Here is a 19,923-nt window from a genome sequence, read left to right as displayed (position 1 = left end):
GTTCACCGTTCCCTCCAGGGCCAGGCTGCAGGCCCCCGTGTGGGGCTTGCCGAGCTCCCTCGCCCACGCCGTGCAAGAGGTGCCGTTTGCACGCACGTGTGAATCGTAGCACGCGGAGATGCACGAGCACGTCTCGACACACAAACAAGAGCCGGGCTTTGAAACTGGTGTTCAGATTTTAATAACACAACATGACTTACGTGTGGGCTTTTTGCTGCTGTTGCTAACCAGGTTTATAACGGCTGATGCACATGCTAACAGTATTATCCCAAATTGCATTATGTGAAGTAAGCTCTTGATATTTATTTTTATAGCTCCAATTGCCAATACTGTTCAGAAACCTAAGCTATTGAAACCGCAACGAAAAATTACCCTGGTGAGTAGCCTTTTTATATAACTTTATTTCCCCCTGCGTTCCTTTTTCTCGATATAATTTTGGCAGCATTACTAACACTTAGAGTCCAGAAAGTTGTGAGCTCAGCTTAAAGAGCAGGAGTTCATGTTTAAGTCATAACCTTACAGAATTTCCCCTTGGTCTTGTGGTGTCTGAGCTGCCAGCGTACACAGGGGTCTTCTTTTCGAGTTTGTCTCTGCCATCGTGAGGGCTAGGAATGTAGTTTTTTGTAAAATGAAAGCTGCGGTTGGAGTTTCAGGGGCTTTGAGACAAATACCGGAGAGTGTGAGATTTGTGAGGATGCTTTGAGAATTAGCAAACCAGGAAAAACACAGGTAAGCACAGCAACGCTAGTGTAAGAGAAAAAGACACTTCTAAGGCAGTTTGGTTTGTTTTAAAGACTCATTCACCCACCACCAGAGACTGCCAGGCAATCTCTGTTCCCTTGCATGCCCCCATCAGTCTGTCGGTCGTCATCAGTTGTGTCAGACCTTATTGTCAGCTCTCGGGGACAGAAAACAGGTAGGTTTTTTTTGGTTCTGTGTTTGTACAGCACCTACCACAACGGGATCCTGGTCTCATGGGGTGTGTCTAAGCTACATGGCTCCATCAATGGAGCCATGTAGATTAGGCTGCTCGGCAAAGGGAAATGAAGCCGCGATTTAAATAATCACGGCTTCATTTACATTTAAATGGCTGCCGCGCTGAGCCGACAAACGGCCGATCAGCTGTTTGTCGGCTCAGCGCGCTAGTCTGGACGCTCCCGCGCCGACCTGAAAGCCCTTTATCGACCTCCCCGTTATGCCTCGTAGGATGAGGTTTACCGGGGAGGTCGATAAAGGGCTTTCATGTCGGCAGGGGAGCGTCCAGACTAGCGCGCTGAGCCGACAAACAGCTGATCGGCTGTTTGTCGGCTCAGCGCGGCAGCCATTTAAATTTAAATGAAGCCGCGATTATTTAAATCGCGGCTTCATTTCCCTCTGCCGAACAAACAAATCTACATGGCTCCGTCGACGGAGCCATGTAGTTTAGACGTACCCATGGTTAGTCTGCAGGCTCAGATGATCAAGAATGTAAGAACGGCCAGACTGAGTCAGACCAACGGCCCATCTAGCCAGGTAGCCTGTCTGCTGACAGTGGCCAATGCTAGGTGCCTCGAAGGGAGTGAACAGAACAAGTCATCATCAAGTGACCCCTCTCCTGTCATCCATTCCCAGCCTCTGACAAAGGAGAGGCTAAAGACACCATTCCTTACCCATCCTAGCTAATAAATTCATGGATATTAGGTCTAGTTCTTTTCTTGAACCCTGTTATTGTCCTAGTCTTCACCACATCCTCTGGCAAGGAGTTCCACAGGTTGACTGTGTGCTAAGTGAAGAAAAACTTCCTTTGGTTTGTTTTAAACCAGCTGCCTATTAATTTCATTTGGTGACCCTTAGTTCTTATATTGTGGGAATAAGTAAATAACTTTTCCTTATTCACTGTCTCCGCCCTCGTCATGTTTTTATAGACCTCTATCCTATCCCCCCTTAATCTCCTCTTTCCTAAGATGAAATGCCAAGTCTTTTGACTCTCTCTTCATATGGGACCCGTTCCAAACCCCTAATTGCAAAATATTCCACACACGCAAAATATTCCATCCCTCAACCTATTGCTTCACTCTGCATTTGCACAGATCTCTGAGGGTTCACCGTACACAAAGGGGAAGGCTTGGGTCTCTACTGTGCATGGACCTCTCAACCAGATGCTCCCCAAGCTGCCAGACCCCAACTCACAGCTTCCCCCAGGTGTTTGCCTTGTAAGCCCTCTTCACTAAAGAGGGAAGATGTTCACATTACCCCAGACGTGGTCTGTAGCTTGCACTATCCCCTTTTGAGAGCCTGGAGAAATTCCAGCAAAAACTGCCCCTTTCTGCCCCCACCACCTCCAAACCCGCCTCGGGGAAACCCCCCAGAGGAACCTCTGTGAAGTCAGCTCGAAGAGGGGCCACGCCCCGGAAGCCACTCTCCACTCAACAGCACGGAATGTGGCATGTACTTTACGGGGGTGTTCGCTCTAGTACCGTGGGGAGAGAGGTGCTGATCTCCAATGAATCAGCTGGACCTCAGAGCTCCCAGGTGCTGGGTGGTCCCTTGATGACCGTGGAAGGAAAGACGTGCTTAGATAAAGCCGTGGCACCACGAGATCCTCTCACAACCCCCTTCCCCCTCTCCTCACGGCTGCCAACCTGACATAGTTGTCATCCCTTCTGACGGAGACAGAGCGCTCCGGAAATCCTAAGCCATCCAGGTGGAATTCGGCGGCACGCTACCCAATAACTCCCGTGTTGTGGGAAAGGTTTTGTAATAACCTAAATACCAGCAACATTATTTCCAGAGGACATGTGCTTTAGGTTTCTGGCAGGATGTTTATAATAAGCTGGAGAATTTCTTTTGTGGTTAATGTGCTCGAATTGGTTGCAATTGAATTTTACAAAAGAATTAAAGAAACGAATATGGGAACCTGCATAAAATACGGACATAATCTCGACTGAAAATTAAAGAAAATAAATAAACCCCCCATAATATAGCATTCAAATTCACAGCCCTGCAGACCTTTTAAAAAAAAAAAAGAGCAATATGTCCTGAGAAAAGTTTTCTTTAAAATCTGGAATAAAAACTGTATGCTTCCCTTGCTGCTTATGCATTCCCTGGGCTCTCCTTTCCTATTAGTGACAGCAGGAAATGTGCGCAGATCAAAGGAGGCAGAGATGCTGAAATGCAAGGAGGGATGCATGTTTATGGGATGGTAGAGGCTCGGAGGCCTGCTTTTCTTACTCATCAATGGCCAAATTCTGCCCTCTGTTCCAGTATTCCCTGTAAGCGGTGCGCTTGGGCGGCCACCCAGGAGAGATTCGGGTGCCGCCCAGCTTATTAGCGAAGCGCCCATCGCTGCCCACAGTCAGCAGCATGTATTTATACAGGTGGTGCGCATCTGCACATACCTTGGTGCACATAAAATTTATTCCACACACGGATGGAAAAAATCAGAGGAAACATTGCTCCACGTCCTTGGGGATCTTCTGTTGGAGCCAATGGCAGCCCTGTTTGTGTGTATCCAGAAGTGCGTAGTCTAAGTCAGAAAAACTCATTCTTCCATGGTTTTACACTTCTTCCTCCGGGCTGTCTGACTGGGCCTTCGGCTCTTTCCCAGAGATTGGCTTTGGTTGCCCACCAGAGGAGCACAGAGTTCCAGCTACAAAACAGAGACTAAGCACAGCATCCTGGGAGTCTGCCACATGGCTCAGCTTCAACGTAGGCCCCGATCTAAGAAAGTCAATGGAAAACTTCCTGTTGGATTTAATGAGCTTTGGCTCAAGATCCAAACTTAATCAAGCAAAATTCCCACTGAGACGGAATCAATCTATCTATCCATCCATCCCCATACAAAATCTATCTATCTATCTATCTATCTATCTATCTATCTATCTATCTATCTATCTATCGGAAATGGAAAAAGTAGAGGAAAGGGCAACAAATATTATTAGGGGTCTGTAACAGCTTTCATATGAGGAGAGATTAATAAGACTGGGACTTTATAGCTTGGAAAAGAGACAGCTGAGGGCGGAGATGATAGAGGTCTATGCAATCATGAATGGTGTGGAGAAAGTAAATAAGGAAATGTTATTTACTCCTCATAACACTAGAACTAGGGGTAACCAAATGTAATTAATAGGCAGCACATTTAAAGCAAACCAAAGACATTATTTCTTCACACAACACACAGTCAACCTGTGGAACTCCTTGCCAGAGGATGTTGTGAAGGCCAAGACTATTAACAGGGCTTAGAAAAGAACTAGATCAATTCATGGAGGTTAGGTCCATCAGTGGCTATTAGCCAGGATGGGCGGGGATGGTGTCCCTCGCCTCTGTTTGTCAGAAGCTGGAGATGGATAACCAGAGAGGGATCGGTGATGATTCCCTGTTCGGTTCACTCCCTCTGGGGCACCTGGCATTGGCCACTGTTGGCAGACACTGGGCTAGATGGACCTTTGGTCTGACCCAGTGTTGCCATTCTTATGTTCTTAGAGCATATGTTTCTTTATAAATCAAGCTTGTTCGTCAACGTGGCATTTACTGTTAAGTATAACAAATGTAGTTAACATTTCACGTCACTGTAATCTTCTAAAGAAGACACTGATGACACATGCCTGGGGAGAGCAGATTAAAAGCATTACAGCTGAAGTTTTCCTAAATACACATCCCTTTGACCTTTGGATTCCAGGAAAATGTTCCTGGCACCACAATCAACTGTAGCAACTCCAGACTCACTGCAGGGAGAACATGAATATCCTCTCTTAGGACCTATCATTACAGCATTAATTCAGGGTTGTAAGTATCAGCGAATTGGAGACAATCTGATTGCTGTCTTAGAAATAGATGCTTGTGAAAAAAGAGGCAATTTCAGCTGCTGCTTTTCGATTCCTTGCTCAGGGAAGCACTTTCCAATATTGGGCAGTTACTTTGGAGTGACATTTTAAAGCTAGTTGGTTTAGATCTACAACCTCTTGCAAGCGCGAGAAGAAACTCATCCTTTAAAACCGTGGTTCTCAACCGGGGCACGCGTACCCTGGGGGTACGCAGAGGTTTTCCAGGGAATACAGCAACTCCTTTAGGCCCGGTCTACATCAAGGGGAAAGTCGGCTTAATATTCGCAACTCCAGCTAGGTTAATTACTTCGCTAGAGTCGAAGTATTTTAAATGGTGTTTTGGCGCCATCCACGCAGCGGGAGGTCGAGGGGAGCACACACTCTGCCGACTTGCCTTACTCCCGGTGAGGGGTAGGACTACCGGCGCCTATGGGGGCGCCTTCTCAGTTCGAATTAGCGGGTCTTCACTAGACCCGCTAATTCGAACCCCGGAATATCGACCTCTGGAGGATTGGTCTTCTCTGTAGCGTCGACGTGCCCTTAAAGCGCTAACTTGTCGAGGCGTCTGCATACGCGATTTCTGAAACTCCTCTCTTCCGAGGGAAAATCCGGCTTTGGGGCTGGATTTCCCCATTGGCTACGAAGTGCCGGGTGGTCGAAAGTGCTGTGCCTTGGCCAGACGCCGCTCTGATTGAAACCAATGGGAGTGTTGCCAGTGGCGTTATCGTACGACCCCCGCAGCCCGTGTTGCACACCGACCCCCTCTAGTGGTTGGGTGGCAGAATCGCGGTGGATGAGAATGCTGCGGCAGGGGGCCTGTGAGCGCAGGCTCTGCGATCCCGGGCGCTCGTGTTAGCGCTGCTGCTGAACTGCAGGCTGTTTCCTTGCTCAGACACAGCGGAGGGGGAAAGGCTCCATCCCGCCCAACTCTCGGGAAGGGCAGGACTGTGGGAGTCTTGGAAACATTTTCCACTTGCCCCCTGACCCTTTGAGGGGGAGCTGTCAAAATCTAGCCATTCACTTGAATGGAAGCAGAAGGCGATCGTCAGGCTCGATTTTCGAATAGGAGTGTCTAAAGTTAGACACACAAACCTCCAGGGAGGCGCCTCTGAGAGCGTGTAGGAGCCAAAGTCCCGGGGTGTTGTCCCAAAGCAGATGGAAGATGCCCGAGTACAGAATTCAACTCCTCGTGTTAGGCCCTGGGGCCACTATTCAACCCTGACTATGTGCCACTTGGGCAGCCAGGATCCCCCGGGATCTCTCCTAGCCACTGGAATTGGCACTCGCCTTCGCCAGCCCCACCAGATGCGGGGGTCGTGGTGGAGAATCAGCGGCACGCGAGCTCCCGGTGGGATGCTGTGGCCACAAGGGCTCCGGTGACCTGGGCGGCACAAACGGGACTCTTGAGGAGCAGCAGAGAGGTGACGTTCTCTCGGCAGCTGGCCCCGGCGTGGCGGCGGCTGGAATCCCGTGTCCCGCTCCCCGCGCAGGAAGGACGCGGAGGAATCGGCGCGGGGCCAGAGAAGAGCCGCGCCGCGAATGATGACACCTGCCTTGCCGTGAGAGGCGGAGCGCCGCGCGTCTGTTGAGCGCACCGGAGAGAAGGCGGAGGGGTGACTGGATCTCCGTCTAGATGTGTCACCGTGACAACCGGCTACGCAGTCAGGAGCTCTTCTGTCCGGCGGAGCAAGGTCCAGCGTGATCCAGTGGCGGGGAGATGAAGCGAGAGGCATTCAGACTGGGAAGAAAGCAGGCAGGCTGGACCAGGAGAGGAATCCAACATCGGAACAAGATACCGGGGTCGCGGTGGAGTCTCCATCGCGGACACTTTTAACATCCAGGTGGGGCGTGTTTCTGAAAGCTCTGTGGGAATTGTGATGGGGCAGCTCCCTGGGCTACGTTACGCAGGAGGCCAGGCCAGATGATCATCATGGTCCCTTATGGCCTGGGGGTCTTCGAATGGAACCTCCTTTTGCCCCCTATGTGCCCAGCCCCACCTGTTAAACAGGGGGAATTCCCCAGACAGAGCTCTAGGCAGATTCCTGCTTGCAAAGTCCCGTGTGGCTGCCTGAGGGCTGCGGACTCATAAGAATGCCCTGAGCAGAACCAAACCCTCCTCTTCCATAAGCATGTAAGAACGGCCACGCTAGGTCAGACCAATGCCCTGTCTGCCCACAGTGGCCAATGCCAGATGCCTCAGAGGGGGGGAACGGGACAGGAATCATCACGTGATCCCTCCCCTGTCGCCCATTTCCAGACAAACCGAGGTTAGGGGCGCCATTCCTACCCAGCCTGGCTAACAGCCAATAATGGACCTATCCCCCGTGAATTTATCTAGCTCTTTTTTGGAGCCTGTTAAAGTCTTGGTCTTCACCACATCCTCTAGCAAGGAGTTCCACAGGTTGACTGTGCACCGAGTGAAGAAAAACTTCTTTTTGTTTGTTTAAAACCTGCTGCCTATTCATTTTACTTCTTCCCCCTGCCAGGGCAAAAAACAACAACAACAACACAACAACCACACACCACGTGCAGTGGAGAAAAGAAGGCTTTAAAATCCTCAGGGTGGAGCATGGGGTCCTTCAGCCTAACCAGCGTAAGGAACTGTAGGGAATCCCAACCTTGTGGCTCTTGACAGCCTGCAGCTCCCAGGGGTTCATTCCTGGCCACGCTGAGTATCACGATGCCATTGGCTCTGTGCCAAAGAGCTGTGTGCTGTGGCGCTCCCTCCCCCCCGTCCCTGCTCCCCTGCTCGCCGTCGGAAGATGCAAAGTTACGGCATGGGAGTTTGGGCTGCTTCTGGCAACATGGACTCTCCTGGGAATTCCTACCGGACGTTCTGTAGGCCACACGGATAAGCCGCTGGCCAGGGGGCTACGTATCCTCCCACGGCTCCCTGCTGAGAGAGGATGTGTGTGTGTTCCAGACCCCCTACCCTCCTCCTGATAGCTACTGGCTCCTTCGCTTTGTAACGACTCAGGCCTTTTGCCTTTGCAGGCGCCCACGTCCGTTCCTGGGGTTGGCCGGCATAGCGGCTGTCCCACATAGCGCTGCTTCCAACCGCCTGGGCTTGTGCGAAAGATGGTCTGGACCAAGGGGGCATCTTTGGTTTCATTCCCTTTCACTGCCTGACTTGTGCTGCTTCATCCCCTCCCTGCCTTTCTGCGGAGAGGATTGACAATCTGGCCTTCGGGCTGGGACGATTCCAGCAGGCCCGGAGAGGCCGGCCCGTGCTTTGTGCTGCTGTAAATATTTGGGATGCGGCCCTGTGTATTTATGCGTCTGGGCCGCACCATCTGGATAGCATCAGCCCTCTTCATGCAGCGCGGTCCCAGAGCGTGAGTGCAAAACAGGAAGTTTCTCAAATATCAATGGAAGGGACCCAAGCTTTGCGTCTGGCCCGTGCACAAGAAAAGGAGCGAAAGAGTGGCTGTTTGGGAAAATATCAAGGAAAAAGGCATTTATAGCGTCTGGGCACGGCCGAGAAACTCAAGGTATGAGAGACTGGATTAGATTTGGTGTCACGGAGGGAGAACTTGGAACGGTTCACGTCCGAGAGCGTTTGGATCACGACTCCTGTCTGCACGTGGCGTTCTTACGTTAATCGTCTTTTCTCTCCAGCAGCAAGTGACACCTCCCAGCACAGTGCAGGCTCCCACCGTGAGCTACCGAGGCATCTTTAGGAGATAGCTTCATTCCCTCTCTACTAGTCCATATACCCCTGCAGCCGACCGGAGCCGGGCAGAGAACAGTCTCGCTCTGAAAGGTGTGTGTATACATTGAAGATTTATGCAGCTCTCCAAGGTACCATATATTTGTGAATGCCAGAATGTAAACAAGGGGTAATTCACCGGGATGAGCAAATTCAGCTGTCTCCCCACCTCACCCGTGGTGCCATTGTTCACCATCCCGCCCCCGATCGTCCGATAGCAGTGCCTGATTTTGGAGAGTCTGGACTTCATTGTTAACATCCGTCCGATGCAATAGTGGCCAAGACTTTTGTGTCCGTGGAGATCAATCAGCCTTTTTATGACTGATACAGGAAGCCCAAATGCCGAGGTTTAAAAAAAAACAACTAGTTGTTTTTAAAATGAGAAATTCACACTCAGTGAAAGTAGGAAGACACTTGGAGTGGAAAGTTAGTAAAATGGTGAGATCGCAAGAGCCAGGAGAGTGAAAGTTCAGCTGTTAAGGGAGGGGACTGGCACGGGCTACTTTGTCAGCCTGCTCAAAGTTACTCCTTTGGACAAAGGTATCCTTGCTTAAAGGTTCCAAACACTTCACTCTGTCAGCAATAAACCTCCCTGAGTCTTCCCAGAAATTCTCCAGCTAACCCACGCACATGTCCACTTTTAAAAACCAGTCTTTTCCAGTGCCCCTCTGTTAGCTCAGGCTAAGTCTAGACAGGCTTCTTTCGAAAGAAGCTTTTTTTGGAAGAGATCTTCCAAAAAAACTTCTTCCGAAAGAGAGCGTCCCCACTGCAAAAGTGCATCGAAAAAGCCATCTGCTTTTTCGAAAGAGAGCGTCCACACTGAATGGACGCTCTCTCGCACGTAAGCTGTGATTGCTGTGGACAAAACGGCCACCAGGGCACCTGTGCTTTTTCCTCTTTCCTCTTCTTTTGGAAGAACTCCCTCTTCCCCATCCACACATGCCTTTTGGTGAAAGAGCTCTTTCGTAAAAAGCCTTCTTCCTCATAGAATGAGGATTACCAGTGCCGGAAAAAACCCTTGCGGAAGAATGCAACTGCAGTGTGGATGTTCTTCAGGTTTTGTCGGCAAAACGGCCGTTTTTCCGACAAAGCTCTGTAGTGTAGACATACCCTCAGATGGCGAGTTATGCAAGCCGTCGATGAGGAATGAAATAGCTCGCAGTGAGTTCTAATCCACAATAGTCTCCCGAGCAAAGCCCCATTTCTGGAATAACTTAAAAACCAACCTGAAGAGCACTTGGAAGGAGAATCATGATGGTTCTTCCGAGTCGTATGGTTCTGTGATGTACGTTACACTGTATTGATCACGAAGCCTGAAAAAAATTGGTATTTGCCAAGAGGAAGGCTTTGAATCTAGAAACCTGGCTTTGGAAGTGATTTCGTTTCTGAGGAATTCATTTTTCGCACCATTTGGTCAGCCATGGTTGTGGCGATGTTGCAGACTCACCCACATCTCTTGGAAACACAGACGGTGAATGGCCGATCATTCATTTTTCTCCTCTTCCAGACCCACCAATGAGATTGGTTGTTACTCAGGGGGTGGAACCGTTCCATAACAGAAGATTGGCATTTTCCCAGCTCCTACTTTGCCCACATGCTCCCAAACCTAACCAAGATGAGGAATTGCGGCATTAGCTCTCTTTCCCGGCGTGTCTGAAAATTTGTTTTCAATAAGCAAAACAACATTAAATGTGGCCAATGACTGAAATACGGAAAAGTGGCTAGAAACCTCCCCTTTCCCCAAAAAAACCTAGATATTATAGGACCTTTAAAGTAGCATTGGTTTCCATGTACCTTATTACCCTTTGCTGAAAACTGTACACACATCTCAGGTTTGAACCTCCTGTGTGTTTCCTCATATTTTCAATCAAATTATTACATACTAGAAATATGCATAAGGGAAATTATTCTACACATTTTATGGTGTGCTGTGGCTTGTAGCGGTAATTGCAGTACCTTTTCCACTTATGAAAGTACTAATTTTATTTGGTTTTATTGCTTTTCTAGATGCAATTATTTATTTAGTGTGTTTTGGCTTTATTAAATTATGTTTACTATAGGAACATCATAAAAATGTATGAAAGCAACACATCAGCCAGTGGTGCCCAATGACCTGTTTGGGGGAATCTAGTGTTATTTTTCATATCCAAACATAATAGAATAAAGTAGGAATAAAGAGATAATCTACACTAGAAAACAATGCAATTTTAAGATAATGTAATAAAACACCTGGACAATATGATTTCCTAAATCTTAGATCTAAAATTTACATGAGCGGGGCGTCGGGGTGGCTATTTTAGGACACACGACGTTTTCTAACCGGAAACAAACGTGAAATGTAATTAAACAGCAGAGGGGAATGCAAACCTGGTTGAGTTTGCCCCAAGCAATTGATTTCCACAAAGCTATGTAAATATTTCCATCGCAAAGGAAGAACGGCCAATGCAGAGCTTTAAACCGGCAATGGCCAAATTTGCAAATCTCGCCAGATTCGTTCTCGGGAAGGTCTCCACGCACAACATGCAATTTTATATTTCGGGCCCAATCCAGCTCTCGCTGAAGGCAACAAAGACAAAACACCAGTGGCTTCGGGCCGTTAGGGTGGCTCGATTACTGTATGTTTTACATAAATGCTTTGCATGTTCTTACTGTTCTGCTTCATGGGACAAAATTAGCTGAGCTCCCAAATTTAGGTTTTGTAGTCAGCAAAAGCCAGCCAGGAGAGTGGAAGGGACCAGAAGATTATGAAACTCCTAAAGGGAACTTCAGTCTAGCAGACAAAGGCCTCGTCTGTACTTACCAGAAGATCGACGTTCTGGATATCCATCTTCCGGGGTTCGATTGAGCGGGTCTAGAAAGGACCCATTAAATTGAAAACCGATGGCACCCCTGTCGACCCAGTACTCCTCAGAGTCGAGAGGAGTAAGGGAGCATGGGTGGTCGGTGAAGACAGGGCTGGGGGAGGTGGCGCAAGCTCGCCACGCCCTCCCCAGCCCTGGTGGAAGGCGCACCACGCCCTGCGGCCCAGCCGAGCCTAGCCCAGCCTCTCGAGCACCGGGGAAGGGAGGAAGCAGGGCGTCCTGCACCGGGTGGCCCGGCCAGACCTCTCCAGCCCTGAAGGAGGGAGAAGGGTGCACCACACGACCAGGCCTGGCCTCTTCCGACCCGGAACATGGGAGGGCAGGCGCTGGGGGCAGCAACACTCCGCCCCCAGAATGCCTACAGTTGGAGGAGCGTGGGTGTGACTAAGCCTGGCGGTTGGGGGAGGCGGAGCCTTCTCCCACCTTACATACCCGACGCCCATGGACGGGAGAGTTTCTCCCGCTGATCTCCCACTGTGGGGCCGCCCCAGGAATTCAGTCTAAAGCACGTCGACTCCATCTGCGCAGCTCTCCTAGCTGGTGTTGCAAATCTTAAATTTGTCCCCTGGTGTAGAGCTGGCTAAAGGTAAAACAAGATCCAGCTGTTGGAAGTTGAAGCTAGATAAAAACTGTGCCTGTTATTTCTTGCCTGAATTTAACAGTGAGGGTGACTAACTGTTGGATCCACCTAGGGAGGTGATGGATTCACCAACGTTTTTGCATCTTCAAATCAAGATGGTTTGGGAAAAGGATGTTCTAGCTCAATCAAAGTCCAGCCTTGATGCAAGAATCACTGGGTGATTAGGGCAGACTAGCTGACCGCAGTAAGGCCACCCTGGTGTTAAATCTCTATGGCCAAGTCTACGCTGGCAGAGAAAATGGATGCAAGTTATGCAACTCCAGCTACAAGAATTGCACAGCTGGAGTCAATGTTCCTTGCATCGATTTTCTGGGGCATTGCCGCAGCAGGAGGTCAACAGGAGAAACTCTCTTATCGACTTCCCTTCACGCAGAGTTCCTTGGTCAATGGAGGTGCTCTCAGCGTTTGATTTAGGGGGTCCTTAGTAGGCCTGCTAAATCAAACACCGGAAGATCAATCTCCAGAACACCGATCTTCTCTGAAATTTCTGTTCCTTTTCCTTGGGCTTGCTTTCACTTCGGACTCCAGCTTTGCAGCACTGTTCTGGTGCCTGAGAAGCAGAAATTGAGATTAAATGGGATTTGCTTGAGCACTGAAAGATAACTACGCAAGGGATTGCAGGAGTGGGGTCATTGGTCTAATCCTGCTAAACACGCTTACCCACCTCTCTTTCCATGAGCCGTTCGACCGCTTCAGTGAGCCACTTCTTCCCACAGCAGACCCGACCCGAGGCCAGGGATACGGAAGCAGAGCTACAGAGAGGATGTAGCAAAGTGAGCGGCACTTCTGACAGTCAATGTGGTGTGCAGTCACATTGCTCGTGTCACATGGCCTTGCTTTACGTGCGTGGCACTTTAGTAACAGGGGTAGGGGAAAAAACGATGTAGTCAGAACCCCCCTGAGCGGCAGTAAACAACGTGTCTCACAGGCCGCACGTAAAACCTCGACGGGCTGCAGGCGGCTTATAGCCCACCACTGCTCCACAATAGTCGAAGAGAGCAGATAAACCGATAAATCTGGAAATTAGCACAGTTGCCTCAATGCTGCTGGCAGTGTGGTAGCTGCTTTGGTGCCAGGATATTAAAGAAACAAGGAGAGTGAAGTTGGCCCAATGAAATATTACCTCACCCACCTTGTCCAGCCTATCTCGAGGGTTTTACTCGCAAGAACGATAATACCCCACGTCCGGTTCAGCCTTACGCTCAGTTCTATCCAAGGTTTGTACAATGTTCAAACTGTTCGTGTCCATGCTTAGACGTTTCTCGGGGCACAGTGCATTCTGGGCCCAGCAGTCAAGTTCAGTTCCTTTATTGATTACTCCAAGATTTACCCCGTGTTGCTCGGGTGCTTAACTCAATTCATTTTCGTTTTTCTTCATTTAGCATTGCTCCGGGGTGGGGCTGAGCAGGAGGGGCGCAGGGTGCCCCGGGGAGAAAGGATAACCCCAGCCCTCTGTCACCGCAGCAGCTCGGGGGGAAAATGCGAAAACAAACATTCAAAGGGCAAAGTTTTGAAAAACCTAGATACAATTTCCCAAACAATATATTCAAGATATTTTTTTCCTCCTTTCTCTCCTCCCAACCCCAGGGAGGAGTATGCTGGTTCACTGCAGCATAGAGCAGAGAGAAAAATAAGGCCTATTGGACCAGATTTGTAAAAGCATTTAGCCATCTGGTTCCCAATGTAAGGCATTGGAGGTAGGCACCCGAGCACCTGTAAAATCTGGCCCGTTGTATAGGACACCCCATCAGTCCTTTCAAGTCAGCCAGCCCACTGGAAGGGCCATTAGAACCTCCTTACTGTTTTTTCAGATTTAGATTCAATTTCAGGAAAAACTTCCTAACGTAAGACCAGTAGGACCATGGAACAGGTCGCCTAAGGAGGTGTGGTGCAAGCTCCTTCACTCAAGGCTGCCAAAAGAAGGCTGGAGAGCCATCTGCCTTGGATGGTCTAGACACAACAAACCCCGTGTCTTTGCGAGGGTTGGCCCTTGCGAGCTTTGCTAACCCCGCGGTTCTATTTTGTGGTTCTGTTTTGTAGCCGAAAATCGCAGAGGAGAGTTTAACGTACGCCGAGCTCGAGCTGATGAAGCCCCATCAGAAAGCCAAAGGGGTGCCCACCACGACGGTCTACGCCCAGATCCTGTTTGAGGAGAACAAGTTGTAAAGGCCAGCGCCGGGCCAAATGTTCTTTGGCCGGGCTCTATTTAATTCTTGCTGTGCTGTCTATTTATAAAAGAAATCCTACAAATGTCCTTATTTTTTTACTGCCATTCATGCACTTCTATATTTTTATGAGACTTTTTAAAAAACTGTAGTGGAAAGGAAATGTAGCAAGGAACATGACAAACAGTTGCCGCAGCATCCACGTTTGTAGCATTCAGCAACCCCCTGCGTGCAATAGAGTGATGTTCCATCTAGGTCATTTGCAATGTTATTTCTACTTTGGGGCACGTCTGAGATCTGAACACAAAAAGAGCCCAGTTCAGCTAGAGACGTCCACAGCAGAGCAAGCTAGAAAGGATGTGGTGTTTGGATCCACCTATGTAAACCTAACTCCCAGGGCGTAAGTTCATCCGGTTAGGAATTTTTTGGTGACATTGATTAAAAAAAATCAGAAAATGTTAATTTATCAAAATCAAAACATCGCCCGGGAAAGAGTCGGTTTTAATGAATTTTTCAACGTAACAAAAGTTTCGAAATGGTCAGAACATTTCATTTGGATATTTTTCTCAATAAAAAAGTCCGGAGCAAAACGCCTTTTTTCGTTTTGAAATTGAAGCTAATGATAGTTAAACACAAATAAAGAATTAACAATGGTCAACGCGGAAACAAAATGTTTTGAAATTCTCGAAACAAACCATTTTAATTGACCCGAACCCGTGTCAGCCCCTGTGCTCCCCGCTCCCGATTTGTGAAGATTGTCAAGATTTTGATTTATCGTCCAGATTCAGGATGGCATGTATATAGATATAAAGTTATGTAGGGCTAGAAAAGCCATTTCCCACCCAGCTCCAGTCAAAACAAAGCCGTTTCCCACTCAGCTCCAGTCAAAACATCCCCTCCCCTCACCCACCAGCTTCCTCCCAACCCTTTACAACCTTGCCTAGGTCAGGGCTGTGGAGGTAGGGGGCTGAGCGTACAGTTCTCTAGCATGTGATGAGTTGGGACCATCTCACTTCTTCCTGCTCTCTGGATTGCTGAGAACGGATCCCCCTTCTCCACAGGCTTTTGGTGCTAAGCTCCGGGGCCGTTCTCTCTTCGATGCCTGGTAAACACGCACAGCAGCGCGCTCTGCCAGGAAGGAGACCTGGGCTGGGATTTTCAGAAGCACACGAGAGTGCGTCTACACAGCAAAGTTATTGCAGAATAACGGCCGTTCTTCCGAAACAACTGTGCGACCGTCTGCACAGCCATTCCGTTATTTCGAAATTATTTCGAAATAACGGGCGGCTTATTCCGAAATCTGTAAACCTCATTCTACGAAGAATAACGCCTATTCCAAAATAGCTGTTTCGGAATAAGGCGTGTGTAGACGCGCCCCTGCTGCTATGTTGAAATAGCCCCTCCCAAGGGCCATTCTAAATTATTCCTCCCCAGTGCCTCCCGGGGCTCTAAATCGAGATAGCACATCCACGTTCGGGAAGCCTGCCTCGGTCTAATTTTGAGGCTTCTCTGCGGTGTAGACGTGCTATTTCGAAATAAGCTATTTCGGAATAACTACTCCGGAATAGGTTACGTCTGCACTGCATGGCTATTTCAAAATAAGCTAAGTGTCCAACGCCCATTGCAGGTCAGTGGGAATTGGGTTTCCTTTTGCCCCTTTGTGGCCCGTCTGTCATTAGTCTCTGGGTACAAACACCAAAGACAAAATGTATAGGTAGGTTTCTACAGACACTTTGTTTTGGGTGCGAGGAGCCCTCCGCAGGTCTCCGTGACGTCAACGGAAGCTGTCGGGGCCTCAGCCCCCTCCTTGAGGCTCCCGCATAGGGACTTCAGAGCTACACGTTTCGCCCCTCGTTTTTTTGAAACTCGTGACCGGATTGGCCAAAGCCGCCTCCTCGCGGGCTGGTTGGGCCTTTCTGATGACGTCACAGCCAGGCATTGGTGCCCAACGGTGCCGAGGTGGGGTCCCGCCTCTGAAACGGTCAGACGCTACCACGTAGTCAGCAGAAGAGAGACGCTGATGAGGGAAGGACATAGCCAGCAAGGTCAGCGTGGTGGGAAAGGAGGGGGCAGCTACGTGTGGGGAGATTGACAAAAGGAAGAAGAAGAAACACCCCCTTAGCTCAATAACTACCTCCTCTGACGTGCAGCCCCATCCCCAGCCCCTTTTCCCAACCCTACTCAATTGTGAAATCTCTCTCAGATCCAGAGTCACCCCCAATCCTGCCCCCCAAATGCCTAACCCCTGGCCCAGGCTCTAAAATCCAGTCCACATGCAGGGAGCCTTCTCCTCCCCTAGGTTACCCCCTTCCCCTTTCGATTGAAAGAAGCTAGTATTTGAGCTCCAGAATCCCTTAGGTTCTTCTGAAGATCTCTCCCTTGTATTCTAAAATCACTTTCCTCGCTCGTTCCTTTTTGCTTCGGATTGTAAATTGACGCTTCGGCTTTGGTGGATTTTGGCAAAATTGTGCCCTCGGCTGCACACGGTGTGCATATCTACGCTGGGGAGTCATTTTGAAATAGCTCCCCTTATTTCGAAATAACAGGCTTGGTCACGTGGATGCTCGCCGTGTTCGTGCAAAATAAGCGTATTCCTCTTCACAGGCAGGAGTTATTCTTTCAAAATAACAAGCCCCTTATTTCGAAATAGTTATTTCGGGAGTTATTCCTTCGAAATAACGGCCTAGCATACACCTGGAATTATGGCAAGCCCTTATTGCACTTGTCTTAGGGTATTCTTGTGCTCCCCAGCCAAACTGACCATATAAGACTTTATTTTACCGTGTGTCTTTAAAAACAATCTATGTTAAGATAAGAGGCTATGTAACTGTGTAAGGCTACAAAGTAAAGCACCCCCCCCCCCCAAAAAAAAATCAGGAAGTACCAAAGTTGAGGTCACTTGTACAATGTTGCTGCTGATCTGTTGAAAATACAGTATGCTACTACGCAATCTTTAATCACATTGCATTATTTCTGCAGGACCCAGTTTCATTCATAGCTAGGACGGCAGAAATTTTGCATGGAGAGCACAATTTTGCCTTTATGAGGTTCCCTGGGAACAGATTGGTTTTTGTATAAATCAAGTATTTAAGCATCTTTTTAAAAATAGGACCTAACATTTTACATAATCCATGTAATTTATCTTGTAATATGGTATGTCTAATGCAGGCATCTGTCTGTTTCCATCGCATCTCAGTTGCTTTGATAAAAGAAAGTGTTAGGAAAAAAGTAGGTGAACTTAGGGCTGAATATGGTATTAATATTCTACATTTTTTCAGAATGAGCAATTATTCTCAGTCTGGCCCCGATTTCTGTAAGTAGTTGGTTGCTAATAACTATTCGAATGAGTAATATTCTTGCCAGTTAAAATGTGATGCTCTCTCTCTAAGTGGGGTGATATGTTTCTGCTCTCTGAGGGCATGTCTGCACTATGTGGAAGATTGACACTGGGGTTCGATTTAGCAGGTCTGGTATAGACATGCTAAATTGAACTCAGAAGGCGCCTTTGTTGGTGCCAGAACTCCTGCTTCCCACGAGGAGTAAGGGAAGCCAATGGGAGCGTTTGCTTCCATCACTGTCCCGCTGTGTGGATGGTGCAGAAACACGATTTAAGATACATCGACTCCAGCTACGTAATTAACATAGCTGGAGTTGCGTATCTTAATTCAGCTTTCCCCTGTAGTGTTGACCTGGCCCGAGTGACATATGTTTTGAATGTGAGATTAGCCCAGAATTAACAGTGCTCTTCTGATGAGAATCTTTTAATCAATAACAATGTATGCTAAAATTCATGAAACATTAAAGGATTGTTACAGATATTTTTGCAGCATCTAGATATTGACAGAATCCCTCTTGAAGAGACGCTTTGAGAAACCTGAAGAGTTGCTTTGTCCATGTGCATACTGGTGAATTTCACCCTAATGAATAATCTGACCTCATAAATATCAACATCAATGACCTGTTCATGAGCTTTTCTTTATGAAAATATCCCCAAATCTGGTTTTTAAACAATTTTGGGCACAGAGGGTTGGACATTGGACCTCTTGTTTAGAAAAAATGCAGTAGACTACGTTTAATCTTTCCCCAATAATTGAATGAATATCTTTGCTCATATACTAAGGTTATGTGTAGTCTTGTTTACATTTGATGTTTATGTTTCCCCAAATTAACAGTTGATTGAGCTAAATAAATTACCTTTCTTTTTTTGGTAAGAAATTGTCAGTCTCTGTAGAATTTTTGCTTGCTATGGAGAAGTCAAATGTTGAGTGGGAAATTTCATGATTTCTCAATTTCCTTTCCAAAATGAAAAGAAAAACAAATGGAAAAAAGTTCTGAATTTCCTGGGGAAAAAAATCTGATCATTCATTTTGAGTCCATTGAATCATTCTAATTAGATTACATCAAAATGTTGCGTTGCAATTTTGACATTTTAAAACGTATGGAATGTAATTTAAATGAAAAGTTGTTTGGAATTAGAAAGTAGAAGCATTCAATTCCGAAGAGGTCAAAATGGGCCTTATCAAAACACTTTAAACAAATTGAAAAAAACAAAATTTCATCAAAATCGGCACGTTTCCATGAAGTGTATTGCCTGCAAGCAACGAGTATTTTCCTACGCAGAAACATTCCATTATACATTGAAAACTAGTTCCAGTAATGATGGAGAAAGCTTCGACAATCGGTGGAAAAACACCAGTCACGGTGTCTAGTATCATGTGTCTCGGTCACGTGGCTCTGTAGGGCCACAGCACCCATGAGACTGAGGCTGTCTGTAACATCCTCGGGAAGACTTTTCAGGAAGGCGCCCCGGTGAGACATCAGCGTCTCCCAAGAAGGCTTACCCGTCTTCCTAATGGCCCTTTCCAGCCAGTCAACTAGACTGATTGCATCCTCTCTAGCGGGTAACGGATGCATAGACAATATTCCTAACTTCGGATACTAAAATACCTGCCTATAGGGGGGCAGACAGAATTGCTGGGCCCCTGGACAAGGTGGGGGGCTATCTCTGTGCTCCTGGAAGGGGCGGAGCCTCGGACAGAAGAGGTCTCAGATCCTCATCCCCCACCAACCAGCTTTTAGCATTGCCTGGAGCCAAGAGTATGGCCCAGGGCCCCAGACGCTGCTACGGTAGCGGTGCCGGCACCCAGACGCCTCGGACCCTTTCAAATCAACACACGGCAGGGCAGTTCCCTCTTCCTGCACCCTCCCTGCCGTCGGCAGGTCCTGCCCGCACCCGAGTAGGATAATCGCGTGCAGTAAATCGTAACCTTGCCGATGACGTCTCACCCGACCCATCTTGCATTAAGGACATCTTAATTATGCCATATTCATATCGCAACCATAGCTCTATGAAAAATCGGGGGCATGGTCTCTCACAGTCGATTTAACAGGAGAGACAGGCCCTCTTGTGCAACTTCGCTGGCTTCAGCGGCATTACGGCAGAGTTGAATGCGGCCTGTTCTCCTTGTGTATGCCAGGAGCTCCCAGGAAGACGCTCGACACTTCACTGAGCGGTAGTTGGACTCCGCCGAGTCACGCTCCTTGGGCTACTCCTCCTGTTGTCATTGGCACAATGTGGCCCGGTGCCGAATTGTTAACAACTGCAGCTCTATTAGCGCCAGGCCGATTTAGCGGCAGATTGTTAAATGTTAATGTGCTGCACTCTATCGCTTTAAATAGAATTAGAGATGTTTACAGCTTTGCTTAAATGCACCTTGTTCCTCCACATTAAATTTTATAGCCAGAA

At 48.1% G+C, this 19,923-nt stretch overlaps 1 protein-coding gene across 1 annotated transcript in view; it reads left to right on the top strand.

Moving 5' to 3' along the window:
- VSTM4 (V-set and transmembrane domain containing 4) overlaps positions 1-18,392 on the top strand; it is a 44,697-nt gene extending 26,305 nt beyond the window's left edge. The window contains exons 7-8 of the mRNA XM_075934658.2: positions 315-376; positions 14,053-18,392. Coding sequence (XP_075790773.2) covers positions 315-376; positions 14,053-14,178 — 188 coding nt within the window. The 3' untranslated portion in view covers positions 14,179-18,392. The remainder of the gene's footprint in view (positions 1-314; positions 377-14,052) is intronic.
- The last annotated feature ends 1,531 nt before the right edge of the window (positions 18,393-19,923 follow it).

The sequence above is a fragment of the Pelodiscus sinensis genome, chromosome 8 (genome assembly GCF_052426305.1).
Source record: "Pelodiscus sinensis isolate ZL-2025 chromosome 8, ASM5242630v1, whole genome shotgun sequence".
Classification (NCBI taxonomy): domain Eukaryota; kingdom Metazoa; phylum Chordata; order Testudines; family Trionychidae; genus Pelodiscus; species Pelodiscus sinensis.
Note: the sequence above shows the minus strand (reverse complement) of the source record. Positions and strands in the feature narration are given on the sequence as shown.